Genomic DNA, 24173 nt, shown 5'->3' with positions numbered 1-24173 from the left:
GATCTTTTTTATTAGATTAGTTGTTACTTGTTTTTAGTCATACATATACACAACCCTTACTGTATATGATTTTGTAACCAATGTTTTATTATTTACTTTATCCACTTATGTCATTCTGTGTTCTTGTGTTGATTTGTATATACTGTATGTTTGTGTTCCTGAAAAAAAAGTGTGTTTGCACACACTTGTCAAATTAATCTCATTCTGATTTCTCTGCACACATATTTCAAAGAAATCACAGCAGCTGAATAACAAACATTAATATTTTACATTATTATGCCATCAAACATAACATTACAGAAGATGTCTGGCCTTTTAAAATGCTAAATATCTGCTACAGATCATTGACTTCAAAGCATTTATTGTGATTTAAGTGAAATTACTTTACACATGTTATAATAAGTAGGTTAATTGGAGAAATGAGTAAATGATAGCACTTTAAAAATGAGACTAGTTTAAAAAGACGTGTTAACACGTACATTGCGTGTTAACACGTAAATGACGTGTTAACACGTACCAACGTGTTAACGCGTAAATTACGTGTTAACGCGTAAATTACGTGTTAACACGCAATTACGCGTTAACACGTTTGTTGCAGACGTTTTGGCCCTAACGGCCTTCCATAGATGAGTGTACAGTCCTTTCGGTTAAGATGATTCTAAGCACATGGATGAGACCCTGAATCTTTATGTGAGAATAACAAACCTGACCAATCTGAATCAAGTACCCAGAAACAGTTGTCTGATGTAATCCGGTGAAGAGTGTTTTTATGGGAACAGGTGTGACGTTCCAGTACAGGTGCAGTGGGAGGCTGCAGGTGATTGGTTAATGAATATCACAGAGGCCTCATGGGAGAAGCAGCTGTGGCACAAACAGCAGGTGTTGAACAAGCTGCAACATGTTCCTGTGCTCTCTGGGACTATTAATGTGTGCTCCTGCAGCTCTTTAACCACGGCTGCGTTTGTATCATATGTAACATTCAGCTACACAGGCCAAAGTTGAGACATTGGTAGCACAATCGCCTCACAGCAAGAAGGTCGCTGGTTCGAGCCTCGGCTGGGTCAGTTGGCATTTCTGTGTGGAGTTTGCATGCTCTCTCACATGTCCAAAGATGTGGTATAGGTCAATTAGGTAAGCTAAATTGTCCGTGGTGAATGTGCATGTATGGATGTTTCCCAGTGATGGGTTGCAGCTGAAAGGGCATCTGCTGTGTAAAACATATGCTGGATAATTTGGCGGTTCATTACGCTGTGGGGACCCCTGATTAATAAAGAGACTAAGCCGAAAAGAAAATGAAAGAATAAACAAACATACTTGCTATTCTTCACCTTACTTCCTGAATTTTTAGGGGTCGCCACAGCAGAATGAACCGCCAATTACTCTGGCATATGTTTTATGCAGTGGATGCCCTCTCAGACGCAACCCAGCACTGGGAAACACCCATACACTCTTTCATTCACAAACTCGCATCCTATATGGCCAATTTACTTAATCCAATTCAATTATAATTTGCTGGCTAATAGAAAAATAGAATAGATAAAGCCTATAGCGATTTGTTGAAAGGTGAGCAGCAAAGTATAAAGATTTAAATGACAATTCATTAGTGTTTTATTTATTATTTAATACCCTAATGTCTTCAAATAATTCTTTTTATTCCTGTTACAATTTTGGGGGGATTTCGAAGACCTTATTATTCTGCAAATAATAGTAAAAACGTGTAATATTTGTTTCTTTTATCTAGAACTATGAAATTAAACAAAACATTTCATGTACAAAACAAAAAAAGCTTTATTAACACAAATTCCATAACTGTTTGTCAGCATGGTCTGAAGATGACCTGGGTCAAATTTGGTGCAAATCAGCCAAACGATGTAGGCGGAGTTTGAAAAAGTAGTTTTTTGATGTAAGACTAGATGGCGGAAAAGAAGTTCAGTTAATTAAGGCATAATTGGTACCGATATTACCAGGACAACTCAAGAAATGTATTAAGAACAAGTTTCATAACAAAAATTAGTCAAAAGTTATTAGCATTTTTAAAAATATTGTTATAACGTTTGGCCAAAAGGTGGCGCTGTGACCACTTCTTGAGCACCTTCAGGGCAAACTCCCAAAAACACATCATTCGACTCATTTGGCATGCTCCGCTGGATGTGAAGAGATCAATTTTATGAATTTTGGACCAAGGGTTGAAAAGTTATAAGCAAAGAAAAAAAAAACGTTTTTTGTATCTCTGGTCCACTAGAGGGCAGTGCGCTGTAGTTCACTTCAGACCAAGGTTGTAATAACACACACCAAGTTTGGTCCTCAAAGGGTTACGGAGATAACACCTTAAGTCAATTTTCGCAAGCTCTACGTTAAATTTGTTTGCAAGTTAATCGAAAACGGTACATCTAATTAACTTGAATTCCATAACTTTTGGCCAGCATGGTCTGTAGATCATGTGATTCAATTTTAGTGAAAATCGAACAAACGGCCTGGGACGAATTTGTTCAAACAAGTTTCACGAAAAATTCAAAATAGCAAAACAATAGCTGCGTCCCAAATGGCACACTATACACTATGCACTCATGCACTATGTACTTATGCACTTACACACTCAACAGGGTAGTATATGTATGTAGTGTCGTCCCAAATGGCACACTAATGTTTTTTTTACTAAGCGGAAATTCAAACCGTTTCCCTGATGACATTTGACGGTTGCCAAATCATTGAAGTAAACGGCCGAATTATCAAATAATACCTGCCGTGAGTATTGCCGCAATCACTATCGGGAGGCGCTATAATCACTCTCGTAAAAGAATTTTGCTTTCACCATCCAAATTAAATAAAGTTATTCAACATGTGCGTCCGATAGCTCCGCCCCTTCCGCTACGTAAGCAAACTTGCGGTCGTTGAGTGCGTGAAGTGTCCATCATTACACACTTCATTTTAGCGGCTGAATGAGTGCATCATCCGGGTAATCAAAGTGCACTTATTATTTTTAGAGTTTTCAGTGTGAACGCACTACTTACACTATTTATACTACAAAATGGCGTAGAATAGTGCATAAGTATGCGATTTGGGACGCAGCTAATGTTCATGCTGGAAATGACGTCATAGGGTGCATTTAAATCGGCTTGAGCCAAGGAATCAGAGGAAGAATTTTGATTGTAGCCAATTCAGTTCAAAAGTTATAAAGATAAACATAGATGAAAATTTGCGCAAGTGGTGGTGCTAGAGAGTTTGAGTTAGAGATTCTACATTTGTCGTGGTTGAGGATCAGACTGTCCTCTATCAGTGTGCCAAAGTTTTCGCAAATGATGCAAACGGTTCACAGGGAGATACCACTCCCAAATCGGAAGAAGCCGGAAGAATAATAATGAGAACAGGAACAGAGACATTAGGTGCCTACACAACTTTGGTGCTTGGCCCCTAATAAAAATAGTTCCAAACCATTATTAGTTTTTTTTTTTTTTTTGTCTGCTGAACACCAAAAAGATACTCTTAAAAAAACATTGACTTCCAAGTAGCAAAATCAAATACTATGAAAGTCAAGTGTCACAGTTTTCTAACATTCTTCAAAAGAACTTCATTTGTGTCCAACAGAAGAAGAAAAACTGAATTTTTGGGTGAACTATCCCTTAAAGGTAAATTTGTTTCTATTACATTGACATTAAATATTATTAATACAGTAGAAGACATTGTGCTCCGACAGTTTAATAACTATTTTACAGTTCAAGTGACTGAACAATCAAAATGCATAGCTCAAAGAATATTATACATACACTAGCTCTAAACTACATCATACATACAGTATACAGAGCATCTTTGTCAAGTAAACAAACCCTAAAACCAACATTGTTTGTTTTAAGGTGGGAGATTGACTTTTTATTTTTCAAATAAAACAACAAGTGTGTCTAAATGCTTTTAGAGGCCACTGCTACAAAGCATTTTATTTTCTTGGTTTTTGTTTCTCAGAAGCTAGTGGTTTCTACTCTTGGAAAACCTGAATGCCAGGCTCACCTTTTAAACATAGATGTGAAAATGACATGTTTAACTTAAATGGTTGCCAATCTTCAATGATTTGGTTTTGCATATATTCAAGCTTGCTCTCATATTAAAGAAGACACTTGTCAAATTGTAGCTGAAGGGAAAAGTTGAAAACTATAAATAAAACAGAAGTTGTGCGCCTTTAAGTACGTGTATTTTATTATATTACAAATAAAATGACTATACAAAATTTGTTTTAGTTTAAAAAGTAGAATATCAAAGCTTAATATCTACATATTTTTTTATTCCAAATCTAAAGGTGACGTCTCAAAAAATGAGCTTTCAGTTATTTTGTTTTGCTGCAGTACCAAACATCACCACCAGTCAACAGCCGGTTTACACTAATGACCATATAAGGGCGCCTTCTATTTTTGTGTATGGTTTAAGCAATATGATCCATATTTTTTTATACTTTTGACAAAATTTTTAAAGTAGAAATAACATTCAAGTTGTATTATCAGTTTGGTGATATTAGATATAAAAAAAAACAATTATAATAATTTGGATTACTGTAGTAAAGTAATGCTTTACACTTCTGATAAGTATCCTTGTCGCAGATTAATAAATAGCTGTTGCATTTTCCAGATATATAAACTAGAAATTTTAGGCTTTAAAGAAATATAATAAGCAATATAATTGCTTTATGTTTAGACTACAATAATATAGTTTTAATATGAAGTATGGTGACAGTAAATGGATTTTGATCTATTACTCTCCTACATAACAAAATTTTTTTGTAAAATATGTATTCAGGACTTACAGCCTTACGGACTTACGGACTTACAGCCCGTTTACACCAAGCACAATAAATATAAATATAATGATAAACAATAACTTATGCTTTTCACTCGGCATTACCCCCCTTTTGACCAGCAGGTGTCCTCAGTGTGCTACTTGCTCATCTGACCAGTGAATCTTTAAGTAAAATGTTGTCAAATCAAACTAAGCAATTGTTGTCAGTGTAAGTGTAATAAATTCGGTGTAACCTCCACAATTTTGCATCTAGCTTCTCGCTCTCGAGACGTATGTGCGCTGTCAGCTGTGAAGCCAATCGAAAGTAGGCTTAAGCAAAAAGGTGAAAAAGGCAAAAATGCATGCTATTAACGACAGCTTTAGAGAGGGAAAGCCGGATCCCAGACATTTTAGAAGATTATAAACCCCGGCAAAACAAACTTTTTAAGTGCCAAAAAGGCACGTCTCTGTGGGTCTGCAGAGCACATGAGACTGTCTGTTGACAGTTCACATGCACACACACAAAAAAACGGGTAAACGAGAGGATTTTTCACTACTTAATCAATCGCGGATGTTTTGGTTATATTGGGCGGATAACAAATAGTGTAGAAGGATGATAATAGTACAAAAAATGAGTCACTAAATATATCTGGGTGGCCATTAAAACACCAGGGCGGCCTACCCAAGTAAAGTCTATGTTTGGAAAGCACTGCGGCTGGTCTCACATCAACAACGATAAATCACTCAGAAAAATTCATGCTTACAAAAATAGCCTGTTTTACCTACCTCCCTTACCTTCATTTTTTTAAGCTAGTCCCCCCCCAGAACCCCCCCATCCAACCCATCTACCCCTTATTTCCCTCCTATTATGGGAGCTCTTAAGACCTACCTGATCTTGAACCGTCTTCTATACTAAATAACCAGGAGAAAGCCCTAAGCTCAAGGATCTCCAAGCTCAGGGCTCTCTCCCAGGACAGCATGCCAAACCTGCAACCAGTGTCAGGAATAAGCTAAGTGTGAACTCTTGAACTCTAGTCAGTGTGCTTGGTGTGAACAGGCCTTTAGATCTTTCGTCTATATGAAGTTTGTCATTATTAGATTCATATTTAATTGTAATATTGTGAAGTAAGCAGTTAAGGGCTTCCAGCTGAAGGGTTGAATTCTTGAGAACCGAAACCTGTGTCTTGAGAAATATTGCTGCCGGTCGGAGATGACGCCTGTTTCTCAGTGAAACTGAAAGTCCTGTCCAGCTTTTCTTCAATCCTCTTAGTAAGGAAATTCACCATGCTTGTCTGATTCAGGTCAAACTTGATTCCATAAATGACGACTTCGGCGTCCTCGTTCGCATTTTCACTCGCTCCGTTGCTTTCCTCAACATCAGCTCCTCCTGCATTTAATTCCTCCATATTTTCTGTGAAATTCTCCTCCAGCTTTTCTTCAATCCTCTTAGTAAGGAAATTCACCATGCTTGTCTGATTCAGGTCAAACTTGATTCCATAAATGACGACTTCAGCGTCCTCGTTTACATCTTCACTCGCTCCGTTGTTTTCGTTATTAGTTCCTCCCGTGTTTAATTCCTCCATATTTTCTTTGAAATTCCCCCCCAGCTTTTCTTCGAACCTCTTTGCTAAGAAGCTCACCATGCTCGTCTGATTCAGCTCAAATTTGTTTTCCTCGCTGACGACTTCAGCATCTTCACTCGCTTCATTACTTTCCTCAACATCTCCGCTTACATCCGTTTCTCCTCCATCTAATTCCTCCTCATTATCTTTGACCGTCTTCTCCAGCTTTTCTTCAATCCTCTTAGATAAGAAGCTCACCAAGTTCGTCTGTCCAAAATTAAACTTGAAGCCCTCACTTATGATTTCAACCACATCCCCGTTACTTTCCTCCACATCTCCATTTAGATCAGTTCCTTCTTTGGTTTCCTCCATCTCATCTGCTGCGTTTCCACTCTCAGCATCAGGACTGGACTCTATTTCTATGACTATTTTATTGGCATCATCATTTCCTGTCTGAAGAGTGTTGTCTATTTTTTCCTCAGCGTTCTGCTCTTCTTTCCGTTCCTCCTCTGGTTCTTTGTTGGTTTCTGCTGGCTCTAAATGGCGCACAGTCTCCTGTAACGGAGGAGCTCGTCTCTCATTGTTAAAGTCCTTGAAGTTGTTTTTGGCTCCAAGGATGTACTTGCCCAAGAAAGAAGAATCTCCTGATGGATCGGCTTTGGTGTTGCCCGAGTAGTTGAACAGGTTTGAGTGGATTTGCTTCATTTCTGTGTGTAGATGGCCGATCACTTTGCTGAGCTCCGTGATCCGGTTCCCAACATCTGAAGAAAAGACATGTCTTTTCAATTCTGCTGTATAAATATAGGATAACAGTTTTTTTTGATGGTGGTCCCAGTTTATGTTAAGTGCCTTTAGCTACTACGCTGTCAAAATGACTATTGACTTTACTTAAATTAAACAATTTAATGTAAACATAGCAGTTCCAAAATACAATTGGTTTACTCAGTTAAGTAGTCAACTTGTCACTTTTAAAGAAACGAGTTTACTCATCACATTTTACAGTGTACTGTATGTTTTAACACAAATATTATAATATAAGCAATTATAACATATGTAATTATAACATATTTAATAAATAAAAAATATCCTCCTGAGACCCCGCCCGTTGACTTGTGTCCTCTGTAGTGGACATTGTGTTTTCATGAATTTTTAATTATTTTTTTTATCTACTCTGTCAAGTCCTGTTGTACTGTTCAGAGGACATCGTGGGCTATCTAATGATATGTCATTTGATTGCCTGGCATGTTAGAAACCACTTCTTACACTGCATCCAAAATGGCCAGCATACAAAAAAGCACATTTAATGGGAAGTAGAGAAGTATTTAGCTTTTTAAATGTTTTTTTTTACTATTATTTTTATTATATATATTTGTTTATTAAAGTGTCAGGAATAATACATTTAGTTTTCAAAGCTGTTAACTTGTTTGTGTTTCAAAATATCATCCTTTTTTAATTGTCCACTATAGTGGACACCAGGACCATCTTAATGTAATTAATGACTGCATGTTGTAGGAGGCAGAACTGAAGCAGAGAGGATTCTTTATAAGATAGTTGAGGGAGACTCTGATTTAGAGTCTGACAATCAGACAATTAGAGAATTAGAGACAATTAGAGAATGACAATAATTTTTTAATCGCTTTTTATGTTTCAATTCGTTTTGGATTAGCATGACTTCTTTTTTTGAGTTCGGCTCTCTTTCAGACTAAACTGTTTCAGGAATTTCAATACAAAACCAAAAAAAAAAAAAAGGCTTTTGTTTTGTTTTTGTTACATTAATATCGGGTTAATATCCCTTTACAGCCATAACCAGTACAGTTTTGTTGTCGGTCGTTTCAAACTAAAACGGTCCTGTGGTCCACTACAGTGGACATGCTGTGAAATTAAAAATAAAAACAAAATGTAAAAACTCTAAATTGAAAAAATAAAATTAACCCAAAGGATGTAGGAAATCACAGAAAAAAGAAAAAAAGAAAAAAATACTTTGGGTCTCAGGAAGATATATGTATTATAATTATATACGCAATGTATTTATTTTGTTCATATTGTATTCCACTACGCTTCTGGTGATACTGAGGAGGGATACAGGAAAGTTGATGGACAGATTTAGTTGTAGGGGTAGGTTAAATATTTGATTGTAGTGAAAGGAATGGGCTAACAGTGTAATTATAAATTAAATACAGATGTAAATACATGCAGGTATATTTCACAATATAGGTACATTAAAAAAAAAAAATGTATTTATGAAATAAGTGTATTGTACCAATTGATTAGGCATTATGATTAGGGTTGGGTTGATAGAGGATGCCATTGTCCATTATCGACATTACAAGGCTGAGCCAATGTCGTGATCCTCTGCCTCGCCTCCATTGCAGCAGCAACCCGCTCATGAAAAATACACACTTAGGCCCCGTTTACACTAATATGTCTTAGTTTTAAATTGACATGTTAGAATGAAAATGATCCACATCCACACTGACGTTTCATCTAATATTTCTGAAAAGACCTCGGTTCACATTATACCGCTGAAAACGCACATCACGTGACCACACACACACACAAACACACACACACTGTCATGCATTCTGGCAAATGCGCACGTCTGAGCTCCAGCAGTCAGCAGGTGCTTTAAGCACAAAACCCAAGAGATCAGTGCACATCGGACAGTTTATCAAGGATGTACCGCTGGATCGCGTCTCACTATAGTTGTTAAACATGATATTTAATTAATCATGTCTCTATCTAACGACTCTTCTGTCATGCTTGTATTCAGTAATTTTAGCTAAGACTTCAGATACTGTTGGTTGGGTCCTGTTGTACCAACCAAGTTTGTCGACGCCATTATAACGACACAGATCATTCTGCCTATACATGCCAGAGTCCTGCGGAAAAAAGTGATTGACAGGTGCTTATTTGTGTGTAACTTATCTTTATTTATTTATGATTTGGTTATGGGTAAAACAAAGACCATGCAGGTCAGGTAGTTGAAACAGTATTCTACAAATTATTAATTTGTATAAAATTTATTAATTATTCATAAATAATTAATTCACCGCCGCCTACAACGATGATGCCATCGTCCATCATGATGTTTCACATTAGACATCTTGCAATGCCAAATTGGTCAACATCGCCCAACCCCAGTCAGTATACAAAGTAATTAAAGAATTAGCTCAGCAAAATATTAAACATTTATTAAACATTCACCCTCATATCACTCCAATCCAAAAACTGTTCTTGGAGCTTCATATGATTACAGTTAAAGCACTGTCTATGGAGGGTCAGAGAGCTCTCAGATTTCATCTAAAATATATTAATTTGTGTTCTGAAGATGAATGAAGGTCTCAAAGATTTAAGGAATTACATGAGGGTGAGTAGTAAATAACAGAGTTTCATCTTTGGGTGAACTATCCCTTAAGGCCACTTAATATAAAATGGGATCCATTCGGTTGCTATTATGTGGCTTTGCTACTACATATAAACTAGCAGTCATCAAAAGTGCTCAACTTTATTACATATTTTATACCTCACCAGAGACCACATTTAAGCTAAAGATCTTCTTTAATGTTCTACTCACTGATGGTGAGTAAATTAAAAGCAAGCTACACGATCAAGGGTTGACAATTTTGGGTACACTACAAAAAAAGCTTATATTACTTGGATATTTTCTAGTCCAAGTGATTAAGTGAAACTGGCCAGTGCCAGTGGGGTAAGAAAAATGATCTTGTTTTCCCTTTTAAGATTATTTTGCTTAACCGATATTTTGCTTATTTCACAAAACAACTCACTTCATTTTGAAATTTCTTAAAATAGCTACCACAGAACTAAACGACCAAGTTTTGAAGTTCACATTTCTGGGTTTCTCAGTAGTGGAAGTCGTCATAGTTGGGAAAACTTAGAGCACAGTGAATGGGAGAATATAATCAAATATTTTTTACAATCTTTTTTGCTGAAATAATAAAAGAAAAACACCCGATGGTGTTATCAGGATTTAAAAAAATAAAAATAAATAAATAGTGTGGGATTTTTTACAGTCATTGTGTGAGACTGAAAACGGCAGACAGAAGAGAGAATAATTTCTTATTTCTCATAAGAAATTATTCATATTTACTGTTTAGCTTCATAGAAGCTGCATTAGAAATGCCTCGCACAAGGGTTAATTTTTTTTTGTAATTTGAAGTAAAGATGATATAATATATACAGAAATATAAATAATGTACATGTTTTTAATAAAATGTACATGTTTTTTTTTTATCAAAATATTAAAAACTTTCAAAGAATTCAGATGCTGATGACTGTGAAACATGTCATAAAAAGGTTGCAGAAAAAGTTCCATTGTATAGATTAAACAAATCAAGCTAAAGAGAAGCAAACCTTTGCGTTTTGTTTCTTCAAACTCTCTCCTGGCAGATTCGATGTAGCGCTGCACCAGAGCGCGGATCACCTGCTGTCTGTAGGGAATGCGGTTTTCTCCTGAGCCTCCTTCATCCTTCTGAGTGTTTCATAAAGCATGATACACATTTATTAGACATTCTCAAGCAAAAGACAAGAACTGAATGTATTGGTTGAGGATGTTAGCATTATGCAAGTAGATTATTATGCAAGTATGTAGGTATAGCATAGAAATTTAGGACTCAGTGAAAATGAATGTGTAAAGTGTACCATTGATGTTAGCGGAGGATAATCTGGAGCTGAGTTACAGTTGAAGCAGCAGCAGCAGATCCGCTTGACGATTCCTCTTTAAATAGAAAGGAAATTACAAACAAAAATAAGAAAAAACTATTAAACAGCATTTTTTCTTTTATTGTTTATTTAACCTGAGTGCTACCTAAAAATAAAAGGAAATAATAATATATAATCATTTATTTACTTTAAAATATTACATTTAAGAAAATTTAAACATGTCACTAACTGGTCAAACAGCCAACTTAGTAGTATAGATTATTCTTTTTTTTAAATCACTTTTCAAATCAATTACTGCAATTTACATGTAGTTAAATGTGTTATTAAATACAAAATTATGAATATATAAATTTTAAACGGTCAAATATGATTTAAATTAAATGGAATAAGTCATAATAGATCACTTTTTTAAATAAATTTTTTTTAAATGTTTGCTGAATTAGAATTTTTTTACATTTAGTAAAATGTAATTAAATGAAATAATAAACCAACAATTAGTTGTTTAATCAACAAATTTTAAATGTAGTTCTTTGTTATATTTAATTATCATAAATAAATCACATTTAAGACTGATAAATGAATAGCTATGTTGTTTACATTTTGTTAAATATAATACAAATAATAAAATAACATCACTTTTCAAACCGGCAAATAAGTTATTTAAATTAATCTTTATTATAATTAGTATTTTAATACTGAAGAAAAAATAATAATTAAATTAGTGTATTTTACATTGGTAAATGTGATGAAGTAATAAATCACTTTTGAAACCCACAAATATATGTACAAATAGTATACTTCCAATTTAGCTAAAAACAATAAACAATGAATCACTCTTAAAAATGAAAAATAGTAGCCGAGTATTGAATGCATTCTAAATTTAGTTAAACACAATAATAAATCAATAAAATCACTTCAAAGAAATGAATTATTTGAATTATATTTGAATTTTTAAAATTATTTTTTAAATAAAGATTTATTTTAAAATAATTGTAATAAATAAATATCATTATGATGATGATGTTTTATTTTATTTATCACTGCACATAAAGAGCTGAAATTAATCAACCTCAAAAGATAGAAAACAGCCTTTGGAGACGGGATGATGTTGAAGGGCACGGGCATAGTCAGTCCTTCTCTGAAGTAACTCAGGTAAAGCTTGGAACGTGCAAATTTCCACTCAACATCAGCATCGTCCTACAAGAGTGAAGCGTGTCAGTGAAACAATCAGGCTGCATGCATCTGCAAATAAATCTAAAAAGGGTTTTTACCTCAATTTTCTGAAAAGAGTTGGTGATCATGGCAATGAGCATGTTCAGAAGCACAATGACAATGATCAGCGTGTAGATGCCATACAGGATCCTGCCAACAAGCTCAGCCAAAGCAAACGCCGGCATGTCTACATACGTCTGGTCGGCCATCCCAAACATGGTCCAGAAGAGGAAGCTGAAGGTCTCATTTAATCTGCCAACCCAAATGACATTGTTCAGTATGATTTTCTGAAATTAGACTTTATGATGGTTTTTCCATTTTTATAAAAGACTACATACTTTCCGAGATTTGGAGAGATAATATACGGGACATAGATATTGTTGATGCCACAGAGAAACGCAGTACCGATGATCACCAAAATGAACATGAACCTGGAGAGAAAAAGACACATGTTGTGTAAATCACTGAAGCTAATTTCAGATTAGCTTTTTAATGTTTAAACATGTCCTGTACACACAGTTCATTTAAAAAGTTATGCACAATTTAAGCACAAAAAATAGGTATTGTTTTTCCTTAAGTTTCAAAGCACCCTAAAGGACTTCACATCAGGCAGTTGTTCAGGATTTCTAAAAGATGTTGGCACTTCACACATCTTGGCCAGACTGGGCTGTAAGTCATGTAATTTCATGTGCAAAGTCTAAATGATGTCAGTCAACCCAAAGTGAACTTCCCCCAACACTGCGTTATCACATTCACAGCTCAACCTGCACTTGCGTGGACTATAAATCAGCTTTTAGGGGTCTCTTTGAGGGGTGAGGTGCCCTAATCTCACCATCTATCTACTGGTGTATCTCATGGCTCAGTTCTTGGATCATTTATCTTCTCTATCAAGTCTTGTCATCGAGAAACACGCTATGGTGCAAACACTCAACTCTACTAATTTAAAACCGATGATCTGACGATTACTGCTAGGTTTTCAGCATGTCTGGCAGAAATGTCTAGTTAGAGGAAGGACCATCACCTCAATCTTAAGTTAACTTAACCAAGATAGAACTGCTTGTGATTTTAGCTAACACATTATTTCATCACAATCTATCCATCCAGCTCAGCATATTAAACATAACTCCTCCCAGCCAGAAATCATGGAGTTTGATTATCAGATTAGCATCAAACAACTAATGTTTGCATGCAAAATTACCACTGGTTCTACTCCCAATGACAACTTTAAGTAAAAATGGAGAAACGAAAATGCAAACTTTTGAAAATAGATTTCAAAGTGGATATAAATGTTATTATTTACTTGCAAAGTAAATAACTGATGAACTGAACAACTAGAAATTAAAATGCACAATATGAAGCTTTAAAAAGCAATAAATAAAATTAAACAAAATTAATACAACTAAGCTTAGAACAAAAAAAAAACATCGTATAAAGCAAATATTTTTAAAGTGTATTTTTCAGAAAACAAAAAATGCTTTTATGTGCAAGTTACAGTGAAAATGTATATGGAAATGTCATTGGCTGGAAATGATGTTTTTCCAAATATACTATGACATGAAAAGCTAAATATAATATTTTTGCGTAACTGAAGAGTAATACTATTACTTAGCAATAAAGACGTTTAATAAAAGAAAAAATACAGGCAAAACATGTTTTTTTTTTTTTAAATTACGGTACTAAAAATAGAGCAAAACTGTCCCAAAAAATATAGGACAATTGGTCACTGAAATTTTACAAAAGACTTGATCAACTACTGGCATGCTGTTTTTACTACATTGTTGTTCTGAATGACACTGATAAAAAACCACCAAAGCATTATTTGTCACACTTTCTCCACAGAAGCTCTCTAATTGGTGAAATGTTGGTGCAGCATCATGTGGAATGTAGTTTCAGCACAACCTCCATTACTTAAATACAGCTCTTTTATACATACAGTGAATTATTTCAAAATGAATGGTTCAAAAACAGCATATACCAGAGTTCTTACCAGCTCTAGAAAATATGATCATATCACCCCAATTTTATCCTCGTTACACTGGCTGTTCAGTTTCAAACTGAATTTAGCAAAAAATAAGCCTTAAATAATCTAGCTCCTGTTTATCTAACCAACCTTCTGTCTCGCTACAATCCAACCCACTCTTTAAGATCTCAAAACTCAAGGCTTCTGGTAGTAACTAGAATAGCAAAGCCAAGTAAAGGAGGTCAAACCTTCTCATTTATGGCTCCTAAATTCTGAAATAGCCTTTCTGATAATATCCGAGGCTCAGACACACTCTCCCAATTCAAAACTATATTAAAGACCAACTTTTTTTAGTAAAGCATACACTCAGTACATCACTTAGCGGTATGATACAAGAATGTGCTCCACACAGGTTTCTGCATCTTGGTTTTATACACTTTGAACAGCAGCTATGCTAATTATTCTCTTTATTCTCTATTTCCACCTGGGGATACTCATCCCGAGACCCTCAGACCATGCAGCGCCACTGATTCGATCCAAGACCAGTGACGAGATGATCCCAAGGTTTCCATATCCTGGACCAGGCCGTATCCTGAGCAGCTACTGTGGTGGTCAAGGAGGAGTGGAGAGCATGAGACTGATTGCTGTGACGCTCCAGGAACAGACGAGTCTTTGCTAAGGTTCAGCTTCCAGCCTCCGGCGCCTTAAATGCAGCTCTCCCCAAGACATTTGGCCATTAATGATATGGTTGTGCTTAACTGAGCCCGGTTTCTCTCAAGGTTTTTCAATTCATCACTTTTGCCAATTGGTGATATTTTTTCCTCACTGCTGTTGCCACTAGCTTGCATGGTTCGGGATCTGTAGAGCTGTGCTTCGATGGATTTGCTCTTCAGTGTTTGGACTCTCAGTAGTGATTGTTAAATCACACTGAACGGAGATAAACTGAACTGAAGTAAACTGAGCTAAACTCTGAAAACTGAACTACACTGTTTCAATTTACTATGATCTTCTATGTTAAGCTGCTTTGACACAATCTACATTGTAAAAGCGCTATACAAATAAAAGTGAATTGAATAGACAATTGATTTTTAACTTCAGAGCTCACAACAGCTGTCTTTTAAGCTATAAAATCAGTTTTTATGACTTGTGCTCTTTAGTTAACACAACACAGTTGAATACCTCATCATGTCATCGATCATCTTTCCAATGGAGATCTGCAGCGTACCAAGAGACTCGTGTGCTGGAAGGATGTATGCCAATCGAGTGAAGCTCAGCATGCTGGTGACGGCAAACAGCACCTCAGAGATGAACTGCGGATCCTCCTGATGCCACTGGTCACGCACTGTGCAAACACAAACACATGACTGTAGCAGGCCAATCAGCTTCTTTACTGTAGGGGCTAAATGCGACTCTTAGAGCGGTATTTTCTCTCACTGGTTTCGGTGAAGTAGACACACTCGTCCTGATTGTCTTGTAACTGGCAGAGGAAGTGGACCTTGAGCATGATGACCAATCTCAGGGCGAATGAAGCCAGATACATACTGAGAACCATCACGTCCAGACAGTTCCACCAGTCCAAGAAGTAGCTCCTCAAGCCCTCGATCCAAACCTCCTTACACTCGAACCAGAAAAAACCTGCATGGAGTACAGTTCCCTCAAATGTACTCATTTACTAAGACAAATAAATAGCAGCTTCTTAATTAAAGGGTTAATTCACACAGTAATAAAAATCTAAATATTAATTTCTCTTCCTCATGTCCAAACCCCTGAGACCTTTGTTCAACTTCAGCACACAAATGAAGATATTTTAGATGAAATCCAAGAGCTCTTTCATCCGCAATAAGCAGTAAAGGTCTTACAGGAGCACAGGATGTCAACGTAACATAATATTGACGTACACCAACATACCCCAATGTTGTGGGGATGTTGGATTTTGTTTGGAAATGAAAATCGGGTTGACGTCAAAACCAAACATCAGGCCGACGTTAATATCCAACGTCCAAATTAAAATCAACCTGAAATCAACCAAAGATCAACGTCTACTCATGTTACACCTTGGCATTGTGTGGATGTTACCCATTTGACATCTATCAGATGTCGGATTTTGGTCACCTTCGAACCTAAAATCAACCAAATATCAACATAATTTGACATTGTTATTGGACGTCAAAATAACAATGTCCTTAGATGCTGGCTAGACATTGAATTTTGGTCACCTGACATCACAACCTAAATCTAGCCTAATATTAAATGTCTTATGATGTGGTGTGCCAGCTGGATACTTTCATTAGTGATTATTTGTTTATCGATTGGTTTGGTCTTTTTATGGAGACATCTTATGTTTGGTCATGTGGGCATACCTGGCACCTGCTAGAGATAATATACATAGCACACACTTTGAAGATTTGGGTACCTATAGCTTTTGTTGACCACAACAGGTATCCCACAGCCCACAACAGACAATCCACAGCTTGTGCTACACGCAATTGACAGCCCATAACGCGTTTGTCAGTTTATATACTCTTTAACAATTGCATACACATGTCTCTAGATGTATTTGCAAACAGAAGCCAATGTCATATTTGTCTTTATAAAAAAAGTTTGATATTTACGGCTCGGTCTCAGGTTGACTACAGCTCATCATAAAAAATACAGGACCAATTCTCTATTTCTGTAGGTGGATTGTGGAAGCTCTTGGAGCTTCGTATGATTACAGTTGAACCACTGATGTCACATTGAATGTTTTGGCAATATTTTTGGTTTCTTTTCTGGACTCTGAATGTCTCAGAAGTGTTACTGTCTATGCAGGATGAAGGAGCTCTCAGATTTCATCTGAAATTTCTTAGTTTGTGTTCTGAAAATGAACGAAGGTCTCAGGGGTTTGGAACAACTTAAGGGGGGATTAATTAATAACAATTTAACTGTAACTTGTGTTTAATTTAAAAATGAATATATAATGTTTATTTTGTTCTTTTACCTGTTTTTTTTTACGATTTTTTAAGCAGAACTCGCAGTCCTCTTTAATGGCCTATTTTATGCTTTTTTTATAGAACAAAGTAAATAAGCTTTAAATTGTAAATACATTTTATATAAATAAAATGTATATAAAATGTATATAAGTACAATTGAATGTAGTACTGTATATGTGTGTGTAAATGAATGTGTATGAATGTTTCCTAGTGATGGGTTGCAGCTGGAAGAGCATCCGCTGCGTAAAACATATGCTGGATAAGTCGACAGTTCATTCCGCTGTGGGGGCCCCAGATTAATAGAGGGACTAAGCCGAAAAGAAAATAAATGAATGTACTTTGTGACCTACCAACCACCCAGACCATGTGGAAAGAGTTGTGCAGGATGGTGTGCTGACGTGTGGCAAAGCTTTCCCGATAAACCTCCATGGCAATGGACTCCCCCAGTAGAGTGATCAGAAACCACATATATGAAGCTGAATGGAGCAGGAACTTAATCACAGGGATCTTTAAAATCTTTCCCAACTAAGAAGACAACAAGGTTATTTACACTTTTGTAAAACAAATCAGAATAATCATCATTTCATCAGCCTAATCATTTTATCATAATTCAAAAATATATGCATGTATCCTCCACCAATATTAGCACCTTTGAAAAATATGAAGGCTGTGAAAAAAATCTGTATTGTTTAACCTTTTAATTCTTTGCTCAAAATATTAACATATTAATCTTAAATATTTTTGTTAAGAAAACACTTGTCTTGTTATATGACTTGTTACACATCCACTAGAGTAAAACAGTTAAGTTTTACCATTTCTAAAACCATCAAGCCAATCTCTGGGTCTGGCAGGAGCTCTTTTAGCTTAGCATAAATAATTGAATCAGATTAGACCAGAAGCATCTTAATTATTATAATAAGTTATGATAAGTTTTGATAATTTTCCTATTTAAAGCTTGATTACTGGAGTTACAGTGTTTACTATGACAAAAAGAAAATGAAAAATTGGTATCTAAAAATGTATAAAGCATTATCTAGAAAATGAAGATTATATATGGTAAGGCAGCAAAGTTTCCTGATCATTACTCAGGAATGAGAGTATAGTTTCTATGTAGGCAATATTGGCTTAGAAAGTAACCTTTCATTTCCCAGATTCAGAAATCATCTGAATGGATTAAAAATGGTAAAACTAAACTCTTTAACTTTAGGGGACTTGTAAAATTAGCCTTTTTCCAAAAAACAGTTAAATGTTCCTTTAAATATTTATATAGCATTATTCAAGAAATAGCAAATAATTGCAATTTCCACCACCAGGGCAATAGTTGTGATAGTCTAGTCGACTGGAAGTGTTATGAATCAGCCTGGAAGAGTTGCTAAAATGTCAGGATGATGGTTTGAGATGGCTTAGATATATATATATACCATTTTAAATGTAATAATATTTACAATTTTGAACTTTCTGACACAAAAAATTTGCATCTGTGATTCTTGTAGATTTTTTCGATGTCATACAGATATATATATATATATATATATATATATATATATATATATATATATATATATATATATATATATATATATATATATATATATATATATATATATATATATATATATAATTAAATATTTTAAAATGTAATGAAAATATCACATTACTTGTGAATAACATGTATTTTTCCAGAATTGATTTCATGGAATTTTAGTTTGTCTCAGTTTCATTTGTTCTGATGGTTTAAGTCTTGCGCTTCATTAAAAAAACAGTTAAACAGATATTTAGAGAAGTGTCAAAAATGGTCATCATATATTAATTATTTTTCCAATTTCTGTTATAGATTTCTTTTCCAGCATCAGTTCTGATGATAACTATTAATAAAGTATTCATTTTAATATATGATTAAACTAAAATCACAAATTGCTAAAATTTGTATGCCGCTAATCAACAAATAGCAAAAAAATGGCTATTTCCACCCCCAGGCCAATAACTGTGAAAGTCCATTCAATTGTAAGTGTTACCAATCAGCCTGAAAGAGTTGTTAAAATGTAAGGATGATGATTTGAGATGCCTGGAAAAAATCTACAAGAATCACAGATGCAAAGTTTTAGCATCGGAAAGTCCAGAAAGCTATAATCACCACTACAAAGTGTTTGAAATTTGTTTCAAGAATAAAGCCTCTACTCTTATGTAAAAAACTCACTTGTGGTGGTTTTGGTTAATATTTTGAGCAAAAGATTAAAAGGTTAAACAAAAGAGAATCTCCTTTGCTCAAATTCATAAAGTTTGTCAATGCTGGTGGAGGACACTGTATTTGACAAACACCTTTGACTTGGGTGCAATCCAATAGATGAGGCAGAGGAAAGGCATAGTCAGAAAGATCCCAAAAGACACCAGGAGCTTCCAGGACGTTCTGCTGCCCCTCCAGCCTGAGAGGTTTCCACACCAGATGGAGGAGAGCACCTGCTGGCAGATGGGGTGGGCTACAAACTGCAGAATGAACAATGGTTAGTTACACGCACATCAACAGCAGTGCAGTTTGGTCTTGATTTAAGGGGGGTTACAACTTGTCCTACTTGTTTCTGGTTGTAGTTGACAGCGAGTCTCAAGCGGGCCAGATTTGGAATGCCCTCCTCAAAGGTCTGGTGGTCCAGCTCATCTTCACTGTCCTCATCTCGATCTCCACAGCTGTTCAGGATGGTGGTAACCTCGCTCTGGTTCCGGCACATTCCCAGCAGCTCCACGGCGAACTCCTGGCATACCTGCTCAAGGCTGAGATACTGAGGCTGCAGGATGAACAGGAGAAGGAGGATTTGAAAAATATGCCAGAGATCCAGATATGTTGTGTCAAAAACAAAGAAATTCAGTCACTATTGCTACTACTATAAAAAGCTAGAGGTTCTAGAGGCCTGGTTTACACTACCTTAAACTCCGGCTCCTTCTTAGACAGCTTGCGGAGATCCCGGCTGAGCCGAAAGGCACTAAGCATGGCATCTTCTGCTGTGATGGACAGGTAAGCACGGCTGGCAATACCTCGGTAAGTGTTGATACGAGACAACGAGAACTTGAGCAGATCGTACTGCCTTCCATTCGTGCACTCCAGACAGGCGCATGATATTTTATGTGGCCAAGGGATTTCGTGACCCTTCTGATTGAGCATAGTAACGATGTCATACAGATCCTTCTGACAGGCCAGGGTCAACGGCGTCACTCCAGGGGCAAACTGGGAATCATCGATGGAGTGGTCGAAGATGGCCATAGAGAAAGAGCGCACGTCCATCTTGTTTCCCTTCTCTTGATCCAGCCGGTCCAGGAGACGTTTGACCACGCGAGGCTGGTTGGTGTCCACGGCCACCAAGAGAGCTTCATGAATCTGCCGGAAGTCAAACTTGACCCCTTGGAGGAGGGAGGCCATGGTGTCCTCGTTGCCCAGTCGGATGGACAGGTTGAGCGCTTCTCTCCATTGCCGGTCCTCGGAGTCGTCCAGCTGGCGGATGATGCCGTCACCGGTTTTCAGCAGGGACGACACCATGTTCAAGTTGCCCTCTCGGATGGCGCCAAGAAGCTCCGGAGGGAAGCGGAACTTCTTGTTCACAATCTCGCGCCATTGATCCGGCTATTCGAAGGAGACATAATTCATTTTAACACACAGCAACAACCATTTCATCTATAAAACATAAATAATACACTGTAAAAAAAAGTCGACTCAACTTAAAATTGTAAGGCAACTTGCTACAAAGGGCTTTTGAAAGCTCTGCAGCAAGTTGACTTACAATTTTAAGTCGAGACAACTATTTTTATTTTTTACAGTGTAAGTTTCACTTAAAAATAACATGTTATTTCTTCTAGGGCTGAACATTATATTGTTTCTGAATCGATATCACAATGACTGTATCAAATATCCTAAGATTTGCAATGTTGTAAGTTGACCAGGAGTCACAGATGTAAATGTGATTTGTGGAATCATTGCAAAATTTAACAACAAAGAGTTAACCAAAATTATACCTGACTAAGCTTTTCAAGCCAGGTTAAAGCATTTAGGCACAAGAAATTATAATGGTTATAACTTTAAGATTAATTGTATTCAAATATACATATGAATACGATAAAGACTATACAGTGCTATTTTACATTTGATTATTCAATTTGTGTACCTGAATACTGATAGATTGCTCTAACTCACTTTGATCTGTTGTATTCATCAATGGTTCTGATTGGTTAATTATATTTTATGCAGATACACCGACCTACAAACTTATTCCAATCAATCAAAAATTGTGAAGTCTTTCCAAATAAAGCTACTCTACTTGTCTGGTGAAATCATACTCAATAATAGTTTTTTACAACATCATTAACCCTAATTACTTCGACAACTGATGAGCCAAAATGTTATGACCATCTGCTTCATATGATGAGGCCTGGACTCTACAAAATAGAATCCAGGAAGAGGGTATATGGCACCAACACACCAAGCAGTAGATCTATCAAATCCTGTAGGTTGCAAGGTGGACCTTGTAGATCTGGAACATCCCACAGATGCTCAGCTGGAGATCTGATGGATGTGAACTCTTTTTCAAGTTCTACAGTACTGGTCTACCAACTGAGCCTGGTTTTTCCCAAAGGTTGTACTACTCTTTAATCAATTGGTGTAGTTTTTGTTCCTTTCTTCAATGGATTGTCCTTTAGCAGTGACATTTGTATTAAACTGAACGGAATCAGTATCAGTTTAAATAGAACTACACCAGCATATTCCTCTACCCTGATTACTGTCTGATATGCTGGAAATGTTCTAAAGGGATATAAGACAATTCTTTGTTTTAGAGTAGCTAAAAAATGTGCTGTACTTAAGATGTAAAGATGACTTGACATTATTCTGCTTAAATCGTCCACTTCAACCAGTAAAACCTATTGTTTGTACAGTAAAACCATAATCCACAACAGTGTTTTGGTACAGCATAAAATATATGTCCACATGAATGGCCTGACTTAGGGCTTCCCAGCCGAACATTGTCCAGTGCATCACACTCCCCTCACCAGCTTGTAGTCGTCCTATTGTGAATCCCATCCGTTTGCTAGAAAAACAGTTTGTATATACATGGACGTCCGTGTGATGTAAAGGAAAACAGGACTTATGGGATCCAGTGACCTTCAACTTCTATTAGGTCCAATTTTGAAGCTTACTGGCACTTTCAATCGTGGACAGGGGTCAACACTGGCACTCATACGCATCCCAGATGCAGCATCGATGAGTCTTGGGCACCTAACAACAGCTTTTGGTTTGTCCCATTTTAGTCTTCCCTTGGGTCAGTTTTCACTTCTGGAGCAACCCACAAGCCTTGCTTTTTCAGAGATAATCTGATCATCTCGCCATAACAATCCGACCCTTGTCAAAGCAACTCAGATCTTATCTTAACCATATTGCAGGCTATTTGTCTTGCAACCAACATGCTGATTATAATAAGTCACTGTATGCTACTTAAAATATTAATATGCTGTTAGGAGATGATAATGGCGATGTGGTGACGCAGTAGATAGTGCTGCCGTCTCACAGCAAGAAGGTCGCTGGTTTGAGCCTCGGCTGGGTCAGTTGGCATTTCTGTGTGGAGTTTGCATGTTCTCTCCGCGTTTGCGTGGGTTTCCTCCGGGTGCTCCGGTTTCCCCCACAGTCCAAAACATGTGGTACAGGTGAATTGGGTAAGCTAAATTGTCTGTAGTGTACGAGTGTAAATGAGTATGCGGATGTTTCCCAGATATGGGTTGCAGCTGGCAGCTGGACCCCAGATTATTAAAGGGGCTAAGCCGACCAAAAAAAAATAAATGAATGAATGGATGAGATGATAATCACTGATGGTTGCTTCACCTGTGATTGGTCATAACCTATTGGCTTATCAGAATATATTATTAAAAAAATTAAGTAAAGATCGCAATTAAGTCCTTATTGAAAACATTGGTTTAACATCAAGGTTTGGAACAGTGATTTTCAACCAGGTGTCTAAAACTTCCAAGGGGGCCATGAAATTGCATACTAATTATTTAAAATAAGAAAAACAAGCTTTAAGATTAAGCAAAATATTTATTTGATTTATTTTAACAACTATCGTTTTAATTTAAAAGCACAAACAAGTCTTGAAAACCTTAATTTAAATTGAATGCTAGACCAGGACATTTCATGGAAAATAAAAATAAAAAGTCATAATTATTTTTAAATTAACATTTGTCTAGTAAAATCAAACTCTAAAATATTTTATAGGCTAGAAATAGGTATTTGTGATTATATAGTGATGATAATAATCACACAATACATAATAACAATATATACACAAGCAACTAGAAAAGCACATTTACTCATAATAAAACAAAAAAGTAAACCCTGAAAACATTCAGGATTTAAACATTTCAAATGAAATTAATTAGATATTCTCAAATTCCACTTTAATTTACTGTAAACTAATTAAATTTAGGTCATCATGATTGATGCTGCACAGAACAAATTCACCAAACATTTTCTCACACTTAACATCACATATTTCTTACCGTGAGGCTTTCCATCTTCAGATATGCTGGTGATATAGATATTTCAGCTGGCTCGTGTAAATGGCTCTCACATGTCCTCTGTATTTCCAAAATCAGCTCCAAAAGCAAGTCAGTGAAGTAGTTTACGAGGCTCTAATCCTGAAGTGATGAAGACAGTAGTCATGAGAGTTCACCGGTTTACCTCCACACGGCTGAACGATTTCATTCTCAACAAACCAAATAACAGCTAGAATTCCCCACAGGACACCACCAATTAAATCGCAACAGTGACACTGTGTTACGTCTCATTAGAGTTCACTAAGGACTGAATTTCCATTCCTCCATCAGTGCACTTCCACCTTTCAACACCTTTGTAAACATCAGACCACAACAATAAGAATGACCCAATGAAACCAGGTCAATGTGACGACGATTAAGGAAGGTTGTAATTAAACAGTACTGAATTATTACAACACAAATCTTTCTTTTCTTGTACACTTTTTCTTTTTTTAAAACGTAAAT

General features: G+C 36.2%; 1 protein-coding gene across 1 annotated transcript; it reads right to left on the bottom strand.

Annotated features, from left to right (window-relative positions):
• Positions 1-5767: 5767 nt before the first annotated feature.
• trpc2b (transient receptor potential cation channel subfamily C member 2b) lies at positions 5768-23695 on the bottom strand. Its single transcript, NM_001030166.1, is given in 13 exon segments — positions 5768-7084; positions 10695-10812; positions 10983-11058; positions 12073-12200; positions 12275-12467; positions 12554-12646; positions 15355-15517; positions 15610-15810; positions 17495-17669; positions 19464-19628; positions 19715-19924; positions 20062-20754; positions 23673-23695. Coding segments are annotated over 13 exon segments (3420 nt in total). The 5' UTR covers positions 23688-23695; the 3' UTR covers positions 5768-5894.
• Positions 23696-24173: the final 478 nt, after the last annotated feature.

Source organism: Danio rerio, chromosome 21 (genome assembly GCF_049306965.1).
Source record: "Danio rerio strain Tuebingen ecotype United States chromosome 21, GRCz12tu, whole genome shotgun sequence".
Classification (NCBI taxonomy): domain Eukaryota; kingdom Metazoa; phylum Chordata; class Actinopteri; order Cypriniformes; family Danionidae; genus Danio; species Danio rerio.
The sequence above is the reverse complement of the archived record's forward strand: the minus strand, read 5'-3'. Positions and strand labels throughout refer to the sequence as shown.